Genomic DNA, 22,241 nt, shown 5'->3' with positions numbered 1-22,241 from the left:
TGCTTTCTCTCTTCTTCCCCATGTCTACAATGAACATGAGTGAGTAGATTTCTTTGTCTTGGGATTATTGGAAAAGTCTAATGACGTAATCCTAATCGAACCAAGCTTTAACCCTAATTTCATGTAACTCTAATTTCTAATCTAAATTCACCGTTTTAACATGAATTAACCATTATCAAACTGTAGAAGCGAAAGTGGAGGGTTTGATAATTGTTAATCCATCATCTCAAACATCAATTCATAATGTGAAAGCGAAGCTTTGATGTTGGAACAAGTGAATTTAGACAAGAATTGCAAAGGCAGTGAAATAGTCTTTGCAATTCTTGAGACATGTGTAGTTTCAATCCTTATAAGCATCTTCTAGTAATCAAGTCAGCGAAATAGGCTTGGTTGCTAGGGGTAAACTCTCACCGGACTTGATTAGAAAGGTGAGGGGCTAAAGGGAAACCGGTCTTTAGAAATTAGGTATAAAACATGGAATTAGAAGTTAAGGTTTTGGCTAGTAAAGGATTCGTCATTACGATAAACCAATAATCCCAAGGCTCTTTTTATTATTGTTATTTAATTTCAACCAACTGAACCTCCTCTTTTTAATCTTTTTTCTCCTCTAATCATTTGCTAAAAGTTAATTAGATTGAACAACTCCCTAGCGGAACGATACTCATTTACTACTATTACTTCGATAGACCGTGCACTTGCGGTTTGGCCTATCAGGGCCCGTACGACACAAAGGGAGTACCGTTGTTACCTTAGATAGGTTTTCATCGGTTAGATAGGGATTTTGCTTGGGATTACTCCACCCCGGGGCTCTCCGTAAAAATTGAACTCAGATAATGTTATTGTTCAACGCTAACCTCTAACTTAATGAATATGATTATGTATGTTACGACGTTAGACTTGAGTAAGCTATGAAGATTACCGACGACAAGTTTAGGTTTTTCCTATTCGTCCGGTTTAGAGACGTGTCATGAATATGTGAAGTTTTAGCCTTGATGCATTAGTGTATCACGGTATAGAGATCTTAGTTTCCCTCGATCGCCTTGACACGTAAGTTAATAGTTAAACCTTGGTGATATAATGTAGCAATGACTGTTTTAGTATGCACTACCGTCTAGTCAAGCATGTCCACACACGTATAATCAACCGTCGGGTTATACTGTAGACACATGGTAACCGTAGGTTCTTCCCCGAGGTTACCTATAGCTTAGGAATAGGTAGAACTCACTGAGGCATTATGTCTCATCCCTCTCATTATTTGTTTAGGTTCACAGGTCTCTCATGGCAAAGGTAAAGAGATAGCTTTGGATTGATCGTGCTTTCGTGGATCCAACCTTGTGTCTTTCTATTGATGCATATGTTATATTAAGAGATGTGTTGTAATGAACTTTGTAGATAAGCTCCGTTCGACTATCTTTGTCAAAATAATGTAACATAAGACTCATGTTGGCTTTGTATCTAAACTATCGACTGATGTCGTTTCAGTATTGTATAATTAATGTATCCAATATCAGTTTTAACACACTTATTGAGTATTCTAGACACTTTCAATTTGGGCGTTACTGAATCCATTAATTGTCAAGCATATATGCGCCAAAACAAAATATGAGGAAATGTCACCCCTACCGCCCAATTTATTTATGAGAGAATTTCTTCGTTTGGTTCAGACAATTAACTCACTTGAGTTAATATCGTGGTATTTGTTTGGGATTTACGAGTGTGTTCCTCCTCAATGTTTTAAGTTTGATATTTTTCGGTGCCGATTCGAGTGGGCTAATTTAACTTCTTTAAAAAAGGTTCATACAATTTCTTTTTCCACCCTACTATCTTCTTACGCGCTCTACTCATTTTCAAAATTATTTTCGTTTGGATTATATAATCCCAACTGTTTTGTTTTTTTTTTATTTAAGATTTTTGGATTATACAATCGGAAAACAACTAAAACCCATAATTCGTATTAAAATTGAGCCCTTATTAGATTACAAACATAGCTCATTGTGAATTAATTTTACAGAACATATTAAGTATGGCCTTGATAGCCAATGGCGAAGCTAGAGAAACTTTTATGAGAGGGGCCAAGTATACAGAATTTTGTGGTAGCTTTCATTTCAAAAGGATTCGCCCCAGTTGATAGCCAAGTTTACAAAAATTGCTTTATAAACTCCTATCCATTATGACTTTCAAATTATAAGGCCAACCACATATGAATTTCGAATTTCATTTGGGGAACACTTGTATAAACTACTATCCATTAGGTCACAAACATTTATTCTCAGAGATTCACTTTGTGACAGTAAATTTTCTTTAACAATATTTGAGGGTGTTGAGAGCATATTTATTAAAGCAAAATTGCGGTGTGGGAACACGTCACGAAGTAGATGCTATTTTAGTGACGCAAACATTAATACCACTAAAAAAAATTATTATTAGCTATTGACTAAAAAAGAATAAAAAATATATGTTTAGTATTGATATAAATTAAATGTAAAAGATAATTAATAAGTATATTTTTAGTATTAAATACTAATATGAAATATATTTAGTATTAATAGAAATTACATTTGATTCAATATCAATATAAACGAAAATATGCGGAAAGGTTTGGAATTTGCAAAAGACATGTCTTTTCTGAATCTTATAGCAGAATCAGATGCTTTAAATGTGGTTTCAGCGTTCAATGCTCACCAACAATCTTCCAACTGTGTTGGCTTTATTGTCCGAGATTGTATTAGTTTTAAGGGTAGTTTTCGTAGTTTAAATTTTTTGCATATTAGGCGTGAAGCCAACCAAGCTGCTCATTATTTAGTTAAATATGCTCTTAAGAATTTAGATTGCATATGGGTCGAAGAAACTCCGCCTTGTATTTCTGCAGTCTTGGCATTTGATTTATTGCCAGACTTTCGTTAATGAAATTGTCTTTAACGTCAAAAAAAAATATATAAACGAAAATATGTTTAGTATCAATATAAATATGTCTTCTTATTTAAATTAATTGATTTTATATATAAAAAACATAAAATATAATTAAAAATAAAATGTCAACAAAAAAATGATCCAATATTAACTTTATAGGTCCATATGTTATTTTATATTTTGTTAAGTTACTATTTTTTATTTTTTTTACTAAAGGTACTACTTGGTATACATTATACAACTCACTTTTTTTGGATTTCAATTAACCTAAGTCCATACATTAGGCCCAAATAGCCTAAGTTATTTCGGTAACCCTAAATAAATATGATGCCGCCGCAACACATCTTCATTCTTCATCTTTCTCCATTCATTGTTCTCTTCTTTCACTTTGCATCCTTTCTTTTGTCGATCTTTATCTCATCCATTATTTCTCTATTTGCATAATATCTTCTATCGATCCTATCTCTGCTTCTTTTATTCGTCTCATATTCCTCTCTCTTTTTTCTTCTCCTTTTTTGAACGGGAAGGTTGTAGTTGCCGTTTCGCCTGAGTTGACACCACACAACAACATTCCAAATCGTCTCCATCGACCTCTTTCCACTTTGCATCGCACCGACACAATTGGGCGTAGTGGAGCTATTTTGGCCGAACCAACGACTTTTAATAATAAAGGTTAAGAGACCCTTCCTGATTTAATATTTCTAGCATGTTTCTCGGTATTCATTTTTATAGATTTACTATTTGCCTAGCTTTTAGATCTTCTAACAAACAAAGTAATCAAATTTAATTTATGTGATTCTTGGGTGAAATTTATTTAGGGTTTTGAAGAGCTTTACTTCGCAACGGACGACAACAATAACTTGCAATGGTCCGATATTGGAGGTAGATTATTTTTTAATCCCTTAATATAGAATATCTATGTTTGTTTTGTACAATCCTATCAAATTTTGATATATAGTTTATCTTTCATCATCATCAACAAACACTAACTACGATCATCAAACATCCAACATATAATTTCATAAAAAATTAATGAGAAAGGTCCAATAATTCTGCTCTTCTCCACCTATATAAGTCATACCACACAGTATAATTTTAGGACAAAAGGAAACATAACTGAAAAACAATTTCTAATGTAGGTTGTTAGAATTAGTGAATTGATTATACATAGCACCATATACAGTTCAAACATTCAAGAATTGAATCACTAAGAGAATTTCAAGAATTAAAAGTTGGCTATAGTTTTTACTTTATTTTCACCATCATAAAAAATAAACATTGCCAAAGAATGGTTCAAATCCTTTGGCTCTTCCAACTCTTTTAATTCGTTAATATATATCTGTCACAAAGATAAGTTAAATATTAGTTAAAAAAAGTATTCTAGTTGTATACACTATGACAAAGAAATTAACAATGAGATGCATACTTACATCCATCAGTTTTTTTTTAATGTTGTGATAGTTGATTTCATGAGATCTGACTCATAATAATTTATTGGTGGAGCTTGTTGAACAACTGAATTAGATGTACCCTCTTCTGGTACCACCAACTTGCTGATAGTTATGATCTGCTTCATCTGCCAACAAGGGGGGATACTTTCACCTGAGACAAGAGAAGAAGTGAAAGGAGACACACTAAAAGAAGCTTGAATCGAGCTATTTGCAACCAGCTTGTTGGATCTATAAACCATCAACATCAGTTCATTGATGAAATCCATTGAAATATACTCACAGGAATAATCAAATCCTAAGATAATAAAATATCAGAGTGTGAGAGGAAGAGAGATAGATCAGAATTGGGGATGTATATAAGCAGCAAACACAAGTATTTATAGCCCAAAAATCAAAGTTAATATTGTGCATAAACATCAATATTTAATAGGGGTACACTTTTACTAGTAAGTCTATCCCTATTAAATATTGATGCTTATGCATAACATTAACTTTGATTTTTGGGCTATAAATACTTGTGTTTGTTGCTTACGGACAACTTCAATTTTGATCTATCTCTCTTTCTCTCTCACTCTGATATTTTATTATCTTAGGATTTCATTATACATGTGAGTATATTTCAATGGATTTCACCAATGAACTGATGTCGGTGGTTTGTGGATCCAACATACTGGTTGCAAATAGCAAGATTCAGGCTTCTTTTAGTGTGTCTCCTTCCACTTCTTTTATTGTCCCAGGTCAAAGTAGCTCCCCTTGTTGGCAGATGAAGCAGATCATAACTATCAACAAGTTGGTGGATCCAGAAGAGGGTACATCTAATTCAATTGTTCAAGAAGCTCCATCAATGAATTATTATGAGTCGGATCCTATGAAACTAACTATCACAACATTCAAAAAACATATGGATGTAATTATGCATCTCATTGTTAATTTCTTTGTCATAGTGTATACAACTAGAATACTTTTTTAACTACTATTTAACTTATCTTTGTGACATATATATATTAACGAATTAAAAGAGATGGAAGAGCCAAAAGATTTGAAGCATTCTTTGGCAATGATTATTTTTTATGATGGTGAAAATAAAATAACAACTATAGCCAGCTCTTAATTCTTGAAATACTATTAGTGGTTTAATTCTTGAATGTTTGAATTGTATATGGTGATGTGTATAATCAATTCACTAATTCTATCAACGGCTAAAATATGGTTTTAGTCCCTGCAAATATGCCTCGTTTTGGTTTCGTCCTTGTAATTTTTTTTTTTGTAGTTTTTGGTCCCTGCAAAATATTTTGTTTTTGAAAATAGTCCATGCAGGGACTAATTCCAAAAACAAAATATTTTGCAGGGACCTTTTTAAAAATCAAAATATTTTGCAGGGACTATTTTTATATAAAATGGGTTCAGTCATCATGTGCCACGTGTGCAAATCATCACAAAAGTGGGGTCAGGGACCAAAACCAAAATGATGCATATTTGCAGGGACCAAAAACCACAAATTTTTTTTACAGGGACTAAAACCAAAACGAGACATATTTGCAGGGACCAAAACCATATTTTAGCCTTCTATCAACCTACCTTACAAATTGATTTTCAGTTAGGTTTCCTTTTGCCCTAAAATTATAGTGTGTGGTATTACTAATAAAGGTGGAGAAGAGAAAAATGAGAAAAGCAACAAACAAGGTGAGTGGACCTTGATTTTGGAATTGATTGATATTACATAATAGTCACAATAAGATTACTTGAGCTCCAAGTAATAGATTTTAGGGTTTTATTCTCTACTATAAGCTTCTGCATGGCCATAGCATGTTATGATGCACGTGCAGTTTTGCTATATATAGTGTTGTAATCATTGATCATTTACAATAATAGAATCATTTTTTCCTTTTCATAATATGGTATCAGATTTTCCCTCAAGGGAAAGTTTGTTACGATCCTCGTAACCGTTTTCGTTGTGCCTTGTAGATGAAGTTTCGTTGAATCTTCATCTTCTTCCTCTGATTTTCCGCCATTTTCGTTGCTTCAATTGCAACGATTCTTGTTGATTCTTGCTAATTGTTGTTGTTTTTTTTTTGTGAAGAAGCTTCTTGTTCTTCTTCCCCATTGAGTTGATTTCACTCTGTTTTCTTGATTCGTTGTTTCGCCATTGAAGCATCTTCATCTTCTTCCTTTTTCGTTCAATCTTCTATCACTCTGTTTCACTATGGTTCGCAATCGCAATCAGCAACAACAATCTGATTCTGAATCTGCTTATTTTGTTCATCCAAGCGAAGGACCAAATTCTGTTGTTGTTTTACCAAAGTTCAATGGTTCTAACTACCTTTCATGGAGTCGTTCTATGCAACGTGCTTTAGGAGCTAAGAACAAGCTTTCTTTCATCAATGGAACCTTATCTGAACCTGATCAAAATGATCTGAACCGCAATGCATGGGAACGTTGTAATCACCTTGTTCATTCATGGCTTATAAACTCGGTTTCAGACTCAATTGCACAAACACTTGTCTTTCATGACAATGCTTTTGAGGTTTGGGAAGATTTGAAAGAGCGTTTCTCCAAAGTTGATAGAATTCGCATTGCTCAATTGAGATCCTCTCTGCACACACTCAAGCAGGGTAACAAATCTGTCTTGAATTATTTCACAGAGATGAAAGCTCTGTGGGAGGAGTTGCATTCACATAGGCCTCTTCCTAATTGCCATTGTCCTTTTCCATGCAAGTGTGATGCAGTGAGGGTGCCAAAAACCTACAGAGTTGAAGACCAAATCATTCAGTTTCTTACTGGTCTTAATGAACAATTTTCAGTGGTTAAGACTCAAGTTTTATTGATGGATCCTCTTCCCACTTTGAACAAAGTGTTTTCATTGGTTATTCAAGAAGAGAGCAATAATGCTTCTGTTCCTGCTATAGCAACTTTTGAAGATAGCAGTGTTTCAGTCAATGCTTTTGATGCTAGAAAGTCTCAGGGGCGTGGTAAAGGTGGTTACAATAATAAGCCCACTAGACATTGTACTTTCTGCAACAAAACCAATCATACAGTTGATTACTGTTATCAGAAGCATGGATTTCCCAATGTGAATAAGCAAAATTCACAGGCCAATGCCTCTTCTAGTGATGTTTCTGAGGTCAATAATTCATCTGGTGTACCTGGTTTGTCTCAAGACAAGATGGAACAACTTGTAGCTTTATTGCAGCAAGCAAATTTGATTCCTTCAGCTTCAAGTTCAGCTTCCTCTGGTTCTGTTACCAATCATGTTGCTGCAGCTCAAGTTTCTTCCAGTTACACCATTCCCTCTTCTTTGTCTCCTACTTCTGCAGGTATAATTAATTCCACTACTTGCTCTTCTCTATCAAATTCATATTGGTTAGTTGATTCTGGAGCTAATGAACACATTTGTTGTGATTTGAATTTGTTTTCTTCATATCATGCTATTTTACCTGCTAGTGTCACTTTGCCTAATGGTTCAGTTGTTACAGTCACGCATGCTGGTACTATCAATTTTAGTCCCCAATTTTACCTTCATAATGTGTTATATTCATCTTCATTCAAATTGAATCTTATGTCTGTGCATAAAGTTTGTGAGTCTCTCTCTTGTATTTTCAAGTTTCTGCCTAATCAATGCATCATACAGGACTCAACATCCCTGAAGATGATTGGTTTGGCTAATCAACATGATGGGCTATACAAGTTTCATGCTTCTTCAGTGTTCCCTAATAAAGAGTCAATCACTTTAGTTTCAAATGTTTGTAATACTTCAGTTTCTTGTAATTCAAGTATCATTCCCAATAAAGCCATTTGGCATTTTAGACTGGGCCATCTCTCTTCTCAGAGAATGAATATGATGTCCTCATTGTACTCAAATGTTATTTCTGATAATAAGAATTCTGTTTGTGATGTTTGCCACTTTGCCAAACAAAAACATTTGCCTTTTTCCATTAGTACTTCACATGCTACTTCTAATTTTGAACTTTTACATCTTGATATTTGGGGTCCTCTTTCTACACCTTCTGTGCATGGCCATAAATATTTCCTCACAATTGTTGATGATCACAATAGATTTTTGTGGATCATCTTACTTAAAACAAAATCTGAGGCCTCTCATCATGTTCAAACTTTTATCAAAATGGTTCAAACTCAGTTTAATGTCACTCCTAAATGCATAAGGTCTGACAATGGTCCAGAGTTTCTCATGTCATCCTATTATGAATCTCTTGGTATTTTACACCAAAAATCTTGTGTTGAAACTCCCCAACAAAATGGGAGAGTTGAAAGAAAACACCAACACATTTTGAATGTTGGGAGAGCCCTATTGTATCAATCTAAGCTTCCTGCATCCTACTGGTCTTATGCCCTTTTACATGCAGTTTTTATCATAAATAGGATTCCTACTCCTTTACTTCAGGGTCAGTCTCCATATTATATCCTTTACAATAAACTTCCTGATATTGATACATTCAAAGTGTTTGGTTGTTTATGTCATGCATCTTCTCTTCAATCCCATAGAACCAAACTCCAACCTAGAGCCAGGAAGACAGTTTTCTTGGGTTACAAGTCAGGCTATAAAGGTTTCATTCTCCTTGACATTCATTCCAGAGAAATTTTTATCTCTAGGCATGTTGTTTTTCATGAATTTTTCTTGCCTTATCCAAGTAATAGTGAATCTGTCACCACTCAATGGGAGTATTTTTCACATGTTCAGCCTGTTGTTTCTGAACCTGTTGATACTCCACCTTTTACTCCTATCATTGATGATGATGATTACAACTCATCACCATCATCTTCACCTGATATTCAAATACCTACCAATGATAATTTACCACTTCCTTCACCCCCTCATTCTTCTCCTGATGTTCCTCCTTCACCTAGGAAATCCACCAGAAATAGAACTGCTCCACTTTATCTTCAAGATTATGTTTGTCATAATTCACATACAGTCTCTTATCCTATTTCCAATTATGTTTCTCATCAACATTTGTCTAACACACATTCTCATTTTGTTATGTCTTTACACTCTCAAAATGAACCCAAAAACTATGCTGAGGCAAGCAAATTTGAATGCTGGAATAAAGCTATGCAAGTTGAGCTGTCAGCTCTTGAACAAACTGGTACATGGAAGATTGTTGATTTACCAGACCACATCAAACCTATAGGCTGCAGATGGATTTATAAAATCAAATATAATGCTGATGGTTCAGTAGAGAGGTACAAGGCCAGATTGGTTGCTAAGGGCTATACTCAAATTGAAGGCCTTGACTACTTTGACACATACTCTCATGTTGCTAAGATGACTACCATCAGACTTGTCATTGCTTTGGCCTCTATACATAATTGGAATCTTCATCAGTTGGATGTTAACAATGCCTTCCTTCATGGTGAATTGCAAGAAGATGTTTACATGTTGCTTCCTCCTGGTGTCACTTCCACAAAACCTAATCAAGTCTGCAAACTTCATAAGTCTTTGTATGGTTTAAAACAGGCCAGTAGGAAGTGGTATGAGAAGTTAACTTCCATACTCATTCAACAAAACTATGTTCAGGCTTCTGCAGATCACTCTTTGTTTACCAAACATACTGAATCTTCTTTTACTATACTTCTGGTTTATGTGGATGACATAATATTGGCAGGCAATTCACTCTCTGAGTTCCAACATATTAAATCCATTCTGCATGCATCTTTCAAGATCAAGGATTTGGGAAAATTGAAGTATTTTCTTGGTCTTGAAGTGGCTCACTCTAAGCATGGCATTTCATTATGTCAAAGAAAATATTGCTTAGACCTGCTGTCAGATTCAGGCACTCTCAGCTCTAAGCCTGTTTCTACTCCCTCTGATGCCTCTATTAAACTGCATCATGATTCATCTCCACCATATGAAGATATATCTTCTTATAGAAGACTGATTGGTAGGCTGCTTTATCTCAATTCTACCAGGCCAGATATTACTTTTATCACTCAACAATTGAGCCAGTTCCTATCTAAACCAACTCAAACACATCACAATGCTGCCCTAAGAGTTCTCAAATATCTCAAAGGCTGCCCAGGCAAAGGATTGTTCTTCCCCAGAAACTCCTCTCTTCATTTGCAGGGATTTTCTGATGCAGATTGGGCTGGATGTGTTGATAGCAGGCGCTCAATTTCTGGCCAATGCTTCTTTATAGGCAACTCTTTAATTTCATGGAGAACAAAGAAGCAGACCACTGTTTCCAGGTCCTCTTCTGAAGCTGAGTACAGAGCTCTAGCTTCAGCCACTTGTGAGTTGCAATGACTTCTTTACTTGCTTAAGGATCTCAATATTGCAAGTTCTAAGCTTCCTGTCTTGTTTTGTGATAATCAAAGTGCGCTTCATATAGCTGCCAATCCAGTGTTTCATGAACGTACAAAACATTTGGAGATTGATTGTCATTTGGTTAGGGAGAAACTTCAAGCTGGCATCATGAAGCTTTTACCAGTTTCCTCCCAAGATCAACTTGCTGATTTTTTCACCAAGTCATTGCTTCCTCAACCTTTTAGCACTCTTTTATCCAAGTTAGGGTTGCTTGATTTGTATCAACCTCTAACTTGTGGGAGGCTATTACATAATAGTCACAATAAGATTACTTGAGCTCCAAGTAATAGATTTTAGGGTTTTATTCTCTACTATAAGCTTCTGCATGGCCATAACATGTTATGATGCACGTGCAGTTTTGCTATATATAGTGTTGTAATCATTGATCATTTACAATAATAGAATCATTTTTTCCTTTTCATAATAATTGATATGACTAATTATAGTGTTTTGGGATGGTTTTCTCGTGTTGAGATTTGTTTTCTCCTGATTTGGATTTGTGTGATTCATATTTTACTATTGGAACTTTGGAATCATGGGGTGCATCTTGACATCTACCTAGCAATGTTTTTGGTTATTCACGTTCTATTTGCCTCATATTGAATTATGCATCTTTACTGCAATTGAAAAACCATTTGATGTTCATGTAAAGCCAACCATATATGTATTGTAAAACCAAGGATTGGTTGATCTACTCAATATGGTTGGATTTGGTTTGTTTTGCTTGGAGGATCTTCTAAGCTTGCAATGTATTTGTGAAAGGAACAAGTAAAATTGTGAGGCTGATTTGGATTTATAACAAGATTTGGCTTGTTAAAGTATCTTTACTATTGATTATGAAGCACTTACATCACCCTGCCATCGTTGATTTTCAGCCTCTGTATGCTTGGGGTTGGTACCCTTATTTTGTTTGGTGTATTTGGTCTGAAGACTTAGACAAGTTTTTGCTTAAAGTGTTATTTGTTCAATTGGTATTTGATGAGGTTTATGGTAGACATTAGTTTTTGGTGCTTTTGTCTTATGGTTTATGGATATGTTCATCAACTTTATTGTCATTGTGTGATTGTTAGAAGCATGGGAATTGGGTTTTGCTTTGGTCCTCAACGTTGTGAGTTATAGAAGGCGGCATGTGGCTAGTTTATGCTAATAGTAATCTACAAATGTGTGAGTTTACCATCAATAAGTACATCCACGACATCCAATTTGGAAACGGAAAAAACATTATCAAAGAAAAAGTAAAAAAAATACTATATCAAAAATAAATGTAGGGAGCTAGGGGCATGAATTAAAATGATATGATGTGCTGAAGCAAGTATAGCAACCAAACTCTATACATTTTTCGTTTCTAATTTTAGTTAATAACTTTAATTCACAAATTTTTCATATATTCCTAGATATTCGACTATCCTCGTGAGCTTAGCTCAGTTGGTAGAGACAATGCATAATATATACAAGGTCTGGGTTCGAACCCTCACCACAAAAAAAAAAAAAACTGGATATTCGACTCAGTGCACAAGTTTAGTGAACACTAAATATCAACCAAGATAAGCCACAGATTCTATTTAATCTATGGAACATTTGATGAAAAACACGCAAGGTTGGAGGAAGGAATGAGTAAAGAAAGGAAGTAATTTCAGGTGTAGAGGGGAATGGTCTTCAATATGGAACATTAGAGTTCAAAAGTTTTTTTGGCCATTCTTCTTTCATCAACTTAAGATAAGTGAACTGAAGCATGTTGTGTTTTAGATTATTCATAGTTTCAGTCGTCATTTTCCTCCTCACAGATTATGTATTACTATTGCAATTTGCTTTGCTCTTGAGAAGAAGAGGAAGACGGAGAGGGAGAGGGAGAGCGCCTCCTTTTATTATTAAGAAAATGTTGAAAATAACTAGATATTTGCAATTGACATAAGTACTAGCATCTACTGTCACCGTAAGCTTAGCTCAGTTGGTAAGGACAATGTATAATATATGCAAGGTTCGGGATTCGGACAAAAAAAAAGTACTAGCATCTACTTTTAAGAAATATCATTCTTAGGAGGAATCTTTAAATTGACTAACCAATTCAAAATATAGAATATATTTATTAATAAATATATTCTATGTTCGCTAATATATATAATAGAATTCTTATTATATTCATATTCTTACTTGTAATTAATATTAATTATTAGTAAGAAAAGAAAATATTATTATAGAATAAAGGCTTAAATATGTTATTGGCCCCTGCACTTTGATCATATTTTGGCATTAATCTCTACACTTTTTTTTGTTTGGCATTGATCTCTGCGCTTTGTCAAAAAAATTCAATTGGTCCTTCTATTAAGTTCATGTAAAAAAAAGGTAAAACAAACGGTGTGCCACGTGGACCAATTATTACACGCCACATGGCACACTAAAAGACAATAAAACCAGAATTGAATATTCCTAAATTTTTGTATTAGTCCCTGCACTTGGCCACTTTTTAATATTGGTCCCTGCACTTTGGTATTGGTCCCTAAACCTTTTATTTATTTATTTTAATATCTTCCAATGATATTATTATGTTTATTACTGTTTTGTTCATTATTTTTATCGAGAATAATTCTAAAAAAATTCCCCAAAAAAATCATTTTTAAAGAACGATTAAGCTTTAATTTATCATACATTTCTCTGACATTCACAAATATGGATTCTTCAATAATGGTGAATCACCATTATTTATGCAATTTGATAGTGGTGAGTTGTATGACAGGTAGGCAAACATAATAATACGAAAAGGGAAAAACAAATTAAATAATATGTCATGAGGTTAGCCGTTAAACAAGTAAATTTAGAATGATGTCATGTTGTAATTTAAGTTTGTTGTTTAAGGAGGTTCTTCAAACAAAGCAAATGTTGAAGCTTTTGGTCCTGCACCACATACTAAGCCTTCTAGAGCTGAGAAGCTAGCCTCCAGAGCTCATAGGGTCTCTACGAAAACCCATAAGATAGCTTGTGTTGGCTAAATGGACTGTTGATGTTTATGCTCCGGGATTGGCCTTGCCTCCTTCAGTATTTGATGATCCGTCAGTGTTTGAATCAGAACCTTCCTCTGATTCTGGGGATTCAACTCCTTATATCTTTTATCTTGTACCTCCCTACCTTTATGCAGATGACTAAAGGGAGAGAAGCTTTAGGATTTCATGTTTATAAGTTTTAGGCCCTAAGTAGGATTTCATGGGAAAATTGTTGTTCCCACTTGTGTTTAGGCTGAAAAACATCAATCAAATACGCAAATACCCCCTCAGTAGTTAATTGTTGCCGGTTTAGACTATCGGTAGTTAACTACTAAAGTTTTCCTCGACAGTTAGTTGTCGTCGGTTTCATCGGCAATTAACTGCCGATTCGATCCTGCACATATGCAGAAACAGAAGCATCAGTTTTCCCATTGCATCTTTTCTCCGAAACTTCTCAAAATTCTCTCCAATTCAATTTTGGACAAAAATCAACTAAATCATCTCTACTTTATCACAAGTAAGTAGTTTTACTCATTTGTAATCATAATGTTAGTTTGTGTAGTTTTTTTTTTTTTTTGAAAATTTTGGTAGTTTGCATGTGGTTAGAGTTGATGTTGAAATTGAACTTTTGTTCGAATGCATGTATAGATTATGATGTTATTGATGAATGTAGTTGTTGTGAATGTTGTTTGAATGATTTTTAAATACAATGTGGTTTTGAATAGTGTCAAATTAACACTATGAGAATATGTTTGATACTTTGCACACAAAGTGTTTGACAAAATGCCCAAATGAAAATTGCATTGATTATTTACTTAGTTTATGTAGTTATAGATAATTGTAGTTGATGGGAATGATGTTTAGATTATGTTAAAGTTCAATGTGGTTTTGAATGGTATTTATATTATGTTGTGAATATTGTTTAGATTGTGTTACAAATGGTGTTTATATTTTATGCTAATTTTCTTTGTTCAATGATGTTAATTTTTTTAAATTATGTGTAGATATGTCTGATCCGAAGCAGGGGCAGCAGATTGACCCATCTAGGATGATATCTGGTAGACTTGCTATGACTAATAGCGCCAGGTGGGCAAGGCAAAACGCACATATCCCAGAGAGGGGAAGAGGTAAAGGTCGGATATGGGATGGTGGTCGGATATGGGATGGTGCAGAGAGTTCTCAGGCTACACAGCCTACACAGTCACAGGTGGTTGACCCGACACAGTACCTGAATTATCAGGATCAGATACACGATGTCACTAATGGCGGTTATGACGACCAGCATATTCTTGATGGTGGCGATGTTCAGCAGGGCAAGGATGATGTTGTGCTTACATTAGATGCAGATGACATTGCAGCTTTGACAGCCATACAGATATTACTTGATCAACCTTCCTTTTCTGGAGGACCTCTCGATACAACTTTGTTGTACTCTTATGCCAAGCATGTTGCATTATAATTCAAATAATGTAAGTGTTATTTTTAACAGTCTTAAATTATTATATGCAGTACTTATTAAAGATTATATCAACATATTATATTTTGTTTTTTTTTTTAAATTGGCGCGTGAAATTTAAATTTAAAATGCCTCGGGAGAGACTGATATTGTGCAGGCTTTCATCGACTTTCGTACTCACACCATTAAGCAAAATGGTTGGGGTAATCTGGCAGGAGAAACGCCATGGTCGATGGAGGATGGCTATGTGATATGGTACACTAGGGTGTCTCACCCTCAGATTTTGCAACCTATTCCGGGATCTCCTCCGAGGCCAGCAAATGAAGAGCAAATCATTGCACACTAGTAGGAGCAGCACCAGGCGAGAGGCTTGCCTGATATCTATGATATGGTTACTGGCGCTGTTTCCAATGTTGATGAGCACTTGGGTTAGGAGGCGATGAGCCCTGAGAAATTGTATGCGGCCTTGCGCCATGTTAGAGAGCAAATAGCATTGATATTGACCAGGAGGCGAGCTCGGAGGAAGCAACAAGAGCATGAACAGGACCAGTAGTAGTGTTATGTTGTAAGTTTTATGACTTGTTCGTTTTAGGCTTTGTTAGTTTCATTTTCAGACATTGATGACTTTTGTTCGTATTTGGTTGCCATTTTGTATTTTAACTGATGTTGGTACATTTTTATTTCATCGTGGTGATTTGCGTTTATTTTGAATCAAATGTTGATAACTTATTATTGCTGCTGATGTGAAAATATTCGAACAAGTTGTGTTATGTGTTTAAAACACATAACATGTCTAAAAAATGAAGCTTCTGCCAATGCAAAGGCATCAGGACGCATGAGCAGTTAACTGTCGATGAAATAGGAAACCGGCAGCAGTTAACTGCCGAGGATATTGAAACCGACGGTAGTTAACTACCGAGGGGAATTTTGATCTTTTACTGGTGTGTTTTAGCCTTTTTAATGTGTCAACAACAATTTTCGAAACATGGTGGGCATTTGAACACATGTGTCCAGAAAATGAAGCTTCTGTCAATGCAGAGGTATCAGACGCATCATAGGAAACCGACGGCAGCTAACTGCCGTCTGCCGAGGATATTGAAACCAGCGATAGTTAACTACCGAAGCACATTTTGGTCTTTTACTATTGTGTTTTAGTCTTGTGGCAACAGCAATTTTCGAAACATGGTGGCCATTTGATGGTCATTTTAACACGCAAGGATGTATGCATATAGGAAAAGCGCTGGAAACATAAAACAACTCATCGTCTTCTTTTTTCCGTAAAACCCTAAATCAATGTTATCATATCACACTCGTGTCTTCATGTTCATGTTCATCGTTTCTACAATTTTCACATCTCCTTAAAACCCTTAGAAGATAAGCTCAACTTGATTCGGTAGTGTTATTATCAGGTTTTTTTTAATTATTTATTATAATTTATAAGTAGTGTTAATTCTGAATTTTGATTAATTTAGCTCTTCATATTTTGTAGCTTTTAATTAATTCTGAAGAGGAATCATTTTCTATATGAAGCATGGATACGGACATGGGACACGACACGGACACTGACACGCCGCCGACACAGCTAATAATTTGAAAAAATCACATAATTCAGTGTAATTACAAGTGTCGGTGTCGGTGTCGGTGTTGTGTCGGTGTCGGACACGACATATGTCCGACACCGGGACTCGTCTAATCCGAGGGGTGTCCGTGCTTCATAGATCATTTTTACTTATTATTATGAAGGAAAAATGATCATGAATGTTTGTGATTTTGTTTATAGATTTAATCATGTGCTAGTTTTGCTGTTGATTTCAATTTTGTACGAAGATTTGTGAATTGAAATGTTCCCAAGTTTCTTGAATTTTTTTGAAGCAATTATTATTATGGTTTTATTAGTTGTTGTGATTCTTGTTGAGTGTTTTTGTTTTTCTCATGGCCTTTTCTTATACATAATGCCAGTGGGACAAACATTATTTTCACTGAAGATTCACCACCACCTGCAACACAATGAAAAGGAAGAGAACTTCTATCCAATCATCAACGACGACAAATTCATATTTACCTGATGAGTGTTGGGAATGTATCTTCAAATTTATATTCAACGACAACGAAAATAATGATCGTCACTACTTTTATCCTCTCAATTCTTCTGAAAGAATCAAAAGGAAGGGGAAGGGAACTTCTGTTTACAAATCTTCACGACTATCCATTTCATCAACATATTCAGATATACCCAAAGATATCTTCAACGACGATGACCCCAACAACCGCAATATCTGTCGCTACTTGAATTCTCTCTCTCTTGTCTCCAAGCAACTCCTCTCTATCATCAACCGGATCCGATTCTCACTCACTATCCTCAATCCAACACGCCCTTTCCTTTGTCGCCTCTTTGAAAGATTCACAAACCTTAATTCCCTCAACCTCACACGCTTCCATGGTGACCTCGACGCTCTTCTCCGCAAAATCTCTCGTTTCCCATCATTGAAGATCACATCACTCAATCTCTCCAACCAACGCACTGTTCCCGCAAATGGGTTACGAGCTTTCTCCCAAAAGATTACAACATTAACCTCTCTCACTTGTTCCCATATTGCTAATTTCAAAAGTAGTGACCTGATTCTTATTGCAGAATGTTTTCCATTGCTCGAAGAACTTGACATTAGTTACTCCAGATGTTGCTACATTTACCCCAGTGGTTACCGCGGTGAATATAATGATAGCTATTATGATGGGGTTGAAGCTCTATCACTTGCACTTTCCAGACTCCGCAAGGTTAATCTTTCTAGATTTCTCATAAGCAACCAATCCCTTTTCCACTTGTTCAACAACTGTAAGCTTCTCGAAGAGGTCATCATGTTTAGTTGTGATGATAGAACAACTAATGCAGGAATTGGTTCTGCTCTTTGTGCGAGACCAACATTAAAGTCTTTTTCGTTTTCCCCTCTCAATATGAAACACGAAATATCCATTCCTACTTCACATTTTATTGACTCATTGGTGAGTTTGAAGGGTTTGACTTGTCTTGATTTGCAATTTATGAATATCTCCAATAACTTGCTCTACGCTATTGCAAGGGAAGGTCTTCCTTTGACGAGGTTTACCCTCCGACATTGTTTCGGCCGCCATAGTTATGCAGGAATCTTTTGTTTACTATCCAAGTGTCAAGGCTTCAACCATTTGGATCTTGAACTTCCGTTTCTGAATGATCAACATGTTGTCCAGTTGTCTTCATTTCTTGGTGATTTGATATCCATAAACCTTAGTTGTTGTCTTAAGCTCACAAAATTAGCTTTGTATGCACTCACAAAGAACTGTCCTCTACTTAGTGAGATCAAAATGGAAGGAATTGGGAAGAATATGAGTGTAGAGAATTCTGATTCATTGGTGGAGTTTGGTGTATACCCTCAATTAAAGTCTCTCTATTTGGGAAAAAATCATTGGTTAAGCGATGAAGGCATCGTAATGTTTGCTTCCAATTTCCCCAATTTGCAGCTGCTTGATTTAAATCGTTGCAATCTCTTATCTGAAGGTATTTGTCAAGTTTTAAGGATATGTTGTAAGATTAGGCATTTGAACTTGTCCTATTGTAAAAAAGTGAAGCTACATGGAATGAACTTTGTAGTTCCCAACTTGGAGGTGTTGAACTTGTCAAATACAAAGGTTAATGATAAAACACTCTATGTGATCTCAAAGAATTGTTGTGGGCTTTTGCAACTATTACTTGAACTTTGTGATAATGTCACAGAAGAGGGAGTGAAACATGTGGTAGAGAACTGCACGCAACTAAGAGAGCATGGATATCTTCTTTACTAGTTTGCTGAAAGTTTGAACTCTGTAAGTTTCTTAATTTTCTACTTTTTTAAAATGTCAACTTACAAATGAGCATTTACTCATTAGTCTATACATGATAATTCTCTAAGTATGAGTTTAATATTTTTATATAATGTACACTGTAATATTATAGTTGTTAAATGGTGGCGCCTTGGTGGAATGGCGGATTTTTAACAACAGCCATAGGCAATTTGTGAAGGAATGTCGGTGTCCACCATGGTGGCGCCATAGGCTGCAATGGCGTGTTTTTGTGAGCCGCTGTCAAGTTTTGTTTGTTTTGATGTCAGTTTTGTGAGCTTTTACACTGCATCCATGATGTATTATTTAATCGAAACAATATCCTGAGGTCATCTGGCTGTGTTTTCTTTAGAAACCTCGTGTTAGTTTTTCATTTGACATCTTTCGTTGACCTTACATATTGATTCTCTGATTTTTCATTTCTGTCAAGTTTTCTTTGTTTTAATGTCTGTTCCGTGAGCCTTTCTTGGTCTTTTTTCTTCACTGTATGATTCTCTCCTGGTGTAGTGATGTAGTTTCGATCAATTGGGCTGTTGTTTGGTGCTGTTTGGTAGTTTCAAATGAGACATTTATATGTTTTTAGGTGTTTATGCATAGAAAAACTTATGTCAGGGATCTTTTAAAAATGTTGAGGTATATAATAGATTTCAACTTGTGTGAAAAACAGTATCTCCTATAAAACTAGCAGGCATGAGTATTCAATCGATAAAAACTAGACAATATGTACAACCTCCTGTGCAAATTTTACACGATGACCCTTCCGCAAGAGCATATTATACAAGTTTTTTTATCTTTACCATATAGAAATATCAATTTTTCATTAACAATAGCATGGTTCAAGTATTACCCAAAATCAATCTATAAAAGTTTTTCGACTGTATCTCTACTATCAACACATGCTTCTCTCAAACACTGGTTGTATATATAATCTTTTGAATACAGTGTTACTTGATATCAATTGTTGTGATTTTAATTCCTTTTGTTTCGCTCAAAGAAATTGATGTGTTGAGTGAACGATGTTAGAAGCTCACACACCACTAACTGTATATTTAAGATGACGAAGTTGAAAGATTGCTAAGGGACAATTTTTGCTTCATTTACTGTGAAAATGAAACTATACCAAAGTGGAAATTGATAAAGCTTTATACAATCTTTATTCTAGAATGGGAGTCCTTTAGTATTGACATATACATCTTATTCTTCTTCTCTTTATCAAATTTTAAAACAAATTCAAAATTGATTTTGATATGTTTTTAGCAGATTGTTTCTTGTGTTTGCGGCTTTTAGCATCTTCCTTCGTTTTGGAAGGGATGTTTTTGGGTGTTTTCTTTCGGTGCTTCAATGACAACTCTGCGGTGCGGCTGGGGAAAGTTTTATGGTTCTGATTGTTCTTTTCTGGTGCAGCAGTTTTGGTTTTGATTCGAGTCTGCGCTTTTGGTGGGGATTCTTTTGCGGTTCTGGTGTTATGTTTGGGTTCTCGCAGCTAGTATTGTTTCTGGTAGCTAGTGGGAATATAGTCTTTAGTGTATGTTGCTGATGTGAGTATTTCTCAAACTCTGGTTTCATTAGCCCATTTTCAGGTCAAGTGTTCCGTTTACGGGTAGGCTACTACTATCCTACTTTTCTGGTTTTTCCAATAGCTGCCTTCGCAATTTTGTCGGTTCATGAATAAAACAAAGCTGTCACAAATGATTCATGAATTATATCTACTCAACCAAATTGAATTGGTTCAATTTATGAACTATCAATCACATTTCAGTTTTTTTTTTGTTTGATTCTTTGTTATTCTTCTAAGAATCCTACGTATGGCTAGTTAATTTGCTCAAATGTCACGCTAGCGTTTCCAACAACATAATTTGACTTCGACAATTGTTTTACGACCAAAGTGAAATGTGTTTTACTATGATTCATAAATTTTTATCCGCCATTAGAACAATATTAATAAATATCAAACTTAATGATCCATTGTTGGAAAATGAAAAAAAAGGTACTATATACCTATATCTATTACCATTCAACATAATCATAACTAATAGCGTTAGCAACGGAAGACATCATGTTGTAATTTAGAATGATGTCATGTTGTAATTTAGAATGATGTCATGTTGTAATTTAAGTTTCTTTTTTTTTATCATTCTAAATATTTAAAAAGTTATTTATTATTAGGAAATCATTTTCAGAGTAAATTACATTTTTCTCTTCTAAGAGAATCTTAAATTATCCTCATTTTCCATCTTATGTTAAAATATACATTAACTGCCATTAAAAAGTAAATATATATGAAAAAATTGTTCTCCTTAATGATAATTAAATTTAAATATTTTGTTACTAATTTTATGATTTTATAACATATAATTTTAATTAGCTTATTTCATCAATTTTAATAATTTTCCAATAGTCTCCATGAACATAGCTCACTTGTCAGTGACATCGCAATTAGAGAAAGAAGACGATGCAAATTAGAGCTTAATCCTTCTTAAAAAGGATTTTTTTATTTTATTTTTTTAGAATTATTCTCAATAAAAATAAAGAACAAAATAATAATAAAACATAATAATATCATTGGAAGATTTAAAAACGAAAAAGAAAAAAGTTTCAGGGACTAATATCAAAGTGTCGGGACAAATATCAAAAAGTGTTGAATAATTTTTTAACATGGACTTGACAGAAGGACCAATTGCAAATTCTTTACAAAGTGCAGAGATCAATGTCAAACAAAAAAGTGGAGGGACTAATGCCAAAATATGGTCAAAGTGCAATGACCAATGACATATTTAAGCCTAGAAAAAAATTATAATATGAAAAAAGAATAAAAAAATAAAAATAAAAAATCAGGAATTGTAGAAACAAAATTAGTCTATCCATAAGAGGAGATGCGACCATATGAAAAATATAACAGCTTTTTTCTTTCCTTCATATACTGGCCATCCATCGGACGTTTTAGGTTTGATACTGATATTTTAGCGACAAATCTAATAGATCTAAGTGTAGTTCCAGATGTATTTATTTTTTATTTTTTATTTTTTTGTAAGGGGAGTGTGTGTGTGTGTGTGTGTGTGTGTGTGTGTGTGTGTGTGTGTGTGTCAGTTGTTTATTTCAAAGAACATCCAACTGATTGCACTTTTTTTTGTCATAACTAGTAAAATGTTTATGATCTGACGAATGACTTCTTACTAAATAAACAAAAAAATAGTTAAGAACAATAGCATTTCTCAATTTACTGGTAAATCTACTTTGATTCTCCATCAACCAATAATTTCTGAACATTACCATGG

The 22,241-nt window shown here is 34.7% G+C and overlaps 2 protein-coding genes across 2 annotated transcripts; both read left to right on the top strand.

Annotated features, from left to right (window-relative positions):
- The first annotated feature begins 3,289 nt into the window (after positions 1–3,289).
- On the top strand, positions 3,290–15,775 carry LOC146921798 (uncharacterized). Its single transcript, XM_085710793.1, has 3 exons — positions 3,290–3,582; positions 3,729–3,792; positions 14,663–15,775. Exon 3 carries the CDS (start codon positions 14,665–14,667, stop codon positions 15,115–15,117), a length of 453 nt encoding a protein of 150 aa, XP_085566919.1. The 5' UTR covers positions 3,290–3,582; positions 3,729–3,792; positions 14,663–14,664; the 3' UTR covers positions 15,118–15,775.
- Positions 15,776–17,094: 1,319 nt separating this feature from the next.
- LOC146921797 (uncharacterized) lies at positions 17,095–20,714 on the top strand. Its single transcript, XM_085715084.1, has 2 exons — positions 17,095–18,951; positions 20,227–20,714. Exon 1 carries the CDS (start codon positions 17,122–17,124, stop codon positions 18,928–18,930), a length of 1,809 nt encoding a protein of 602 aa, XP_085571210.1. The 5' UTR covers positions 17,095–17,121; the 3' UTR covers positions 18,931–18,951; positions 20,227–20,714.
- The last annotated feature ends 1,527 nt before the right edge of the window (positions 20,715–22,241 follow it).

This window comes from Medicago sativa, chromosome 5 (genome assembly GCF_051527215.1).
Source record: "Medicago sativa cultivar Bolivia chromosome 5, Bolivia_mono, whole genome shotgun sequence".
Classification (NCBI taxonomy): Eukaryota; Viridiplantae; Streptophyta; class Magnoliopsida; order Fabales; family Fabaceae; genus Medicago; species Medicago sativa.
This window is presented reverse-complemented; position numbering and strand designations above follow the sequence as displayed.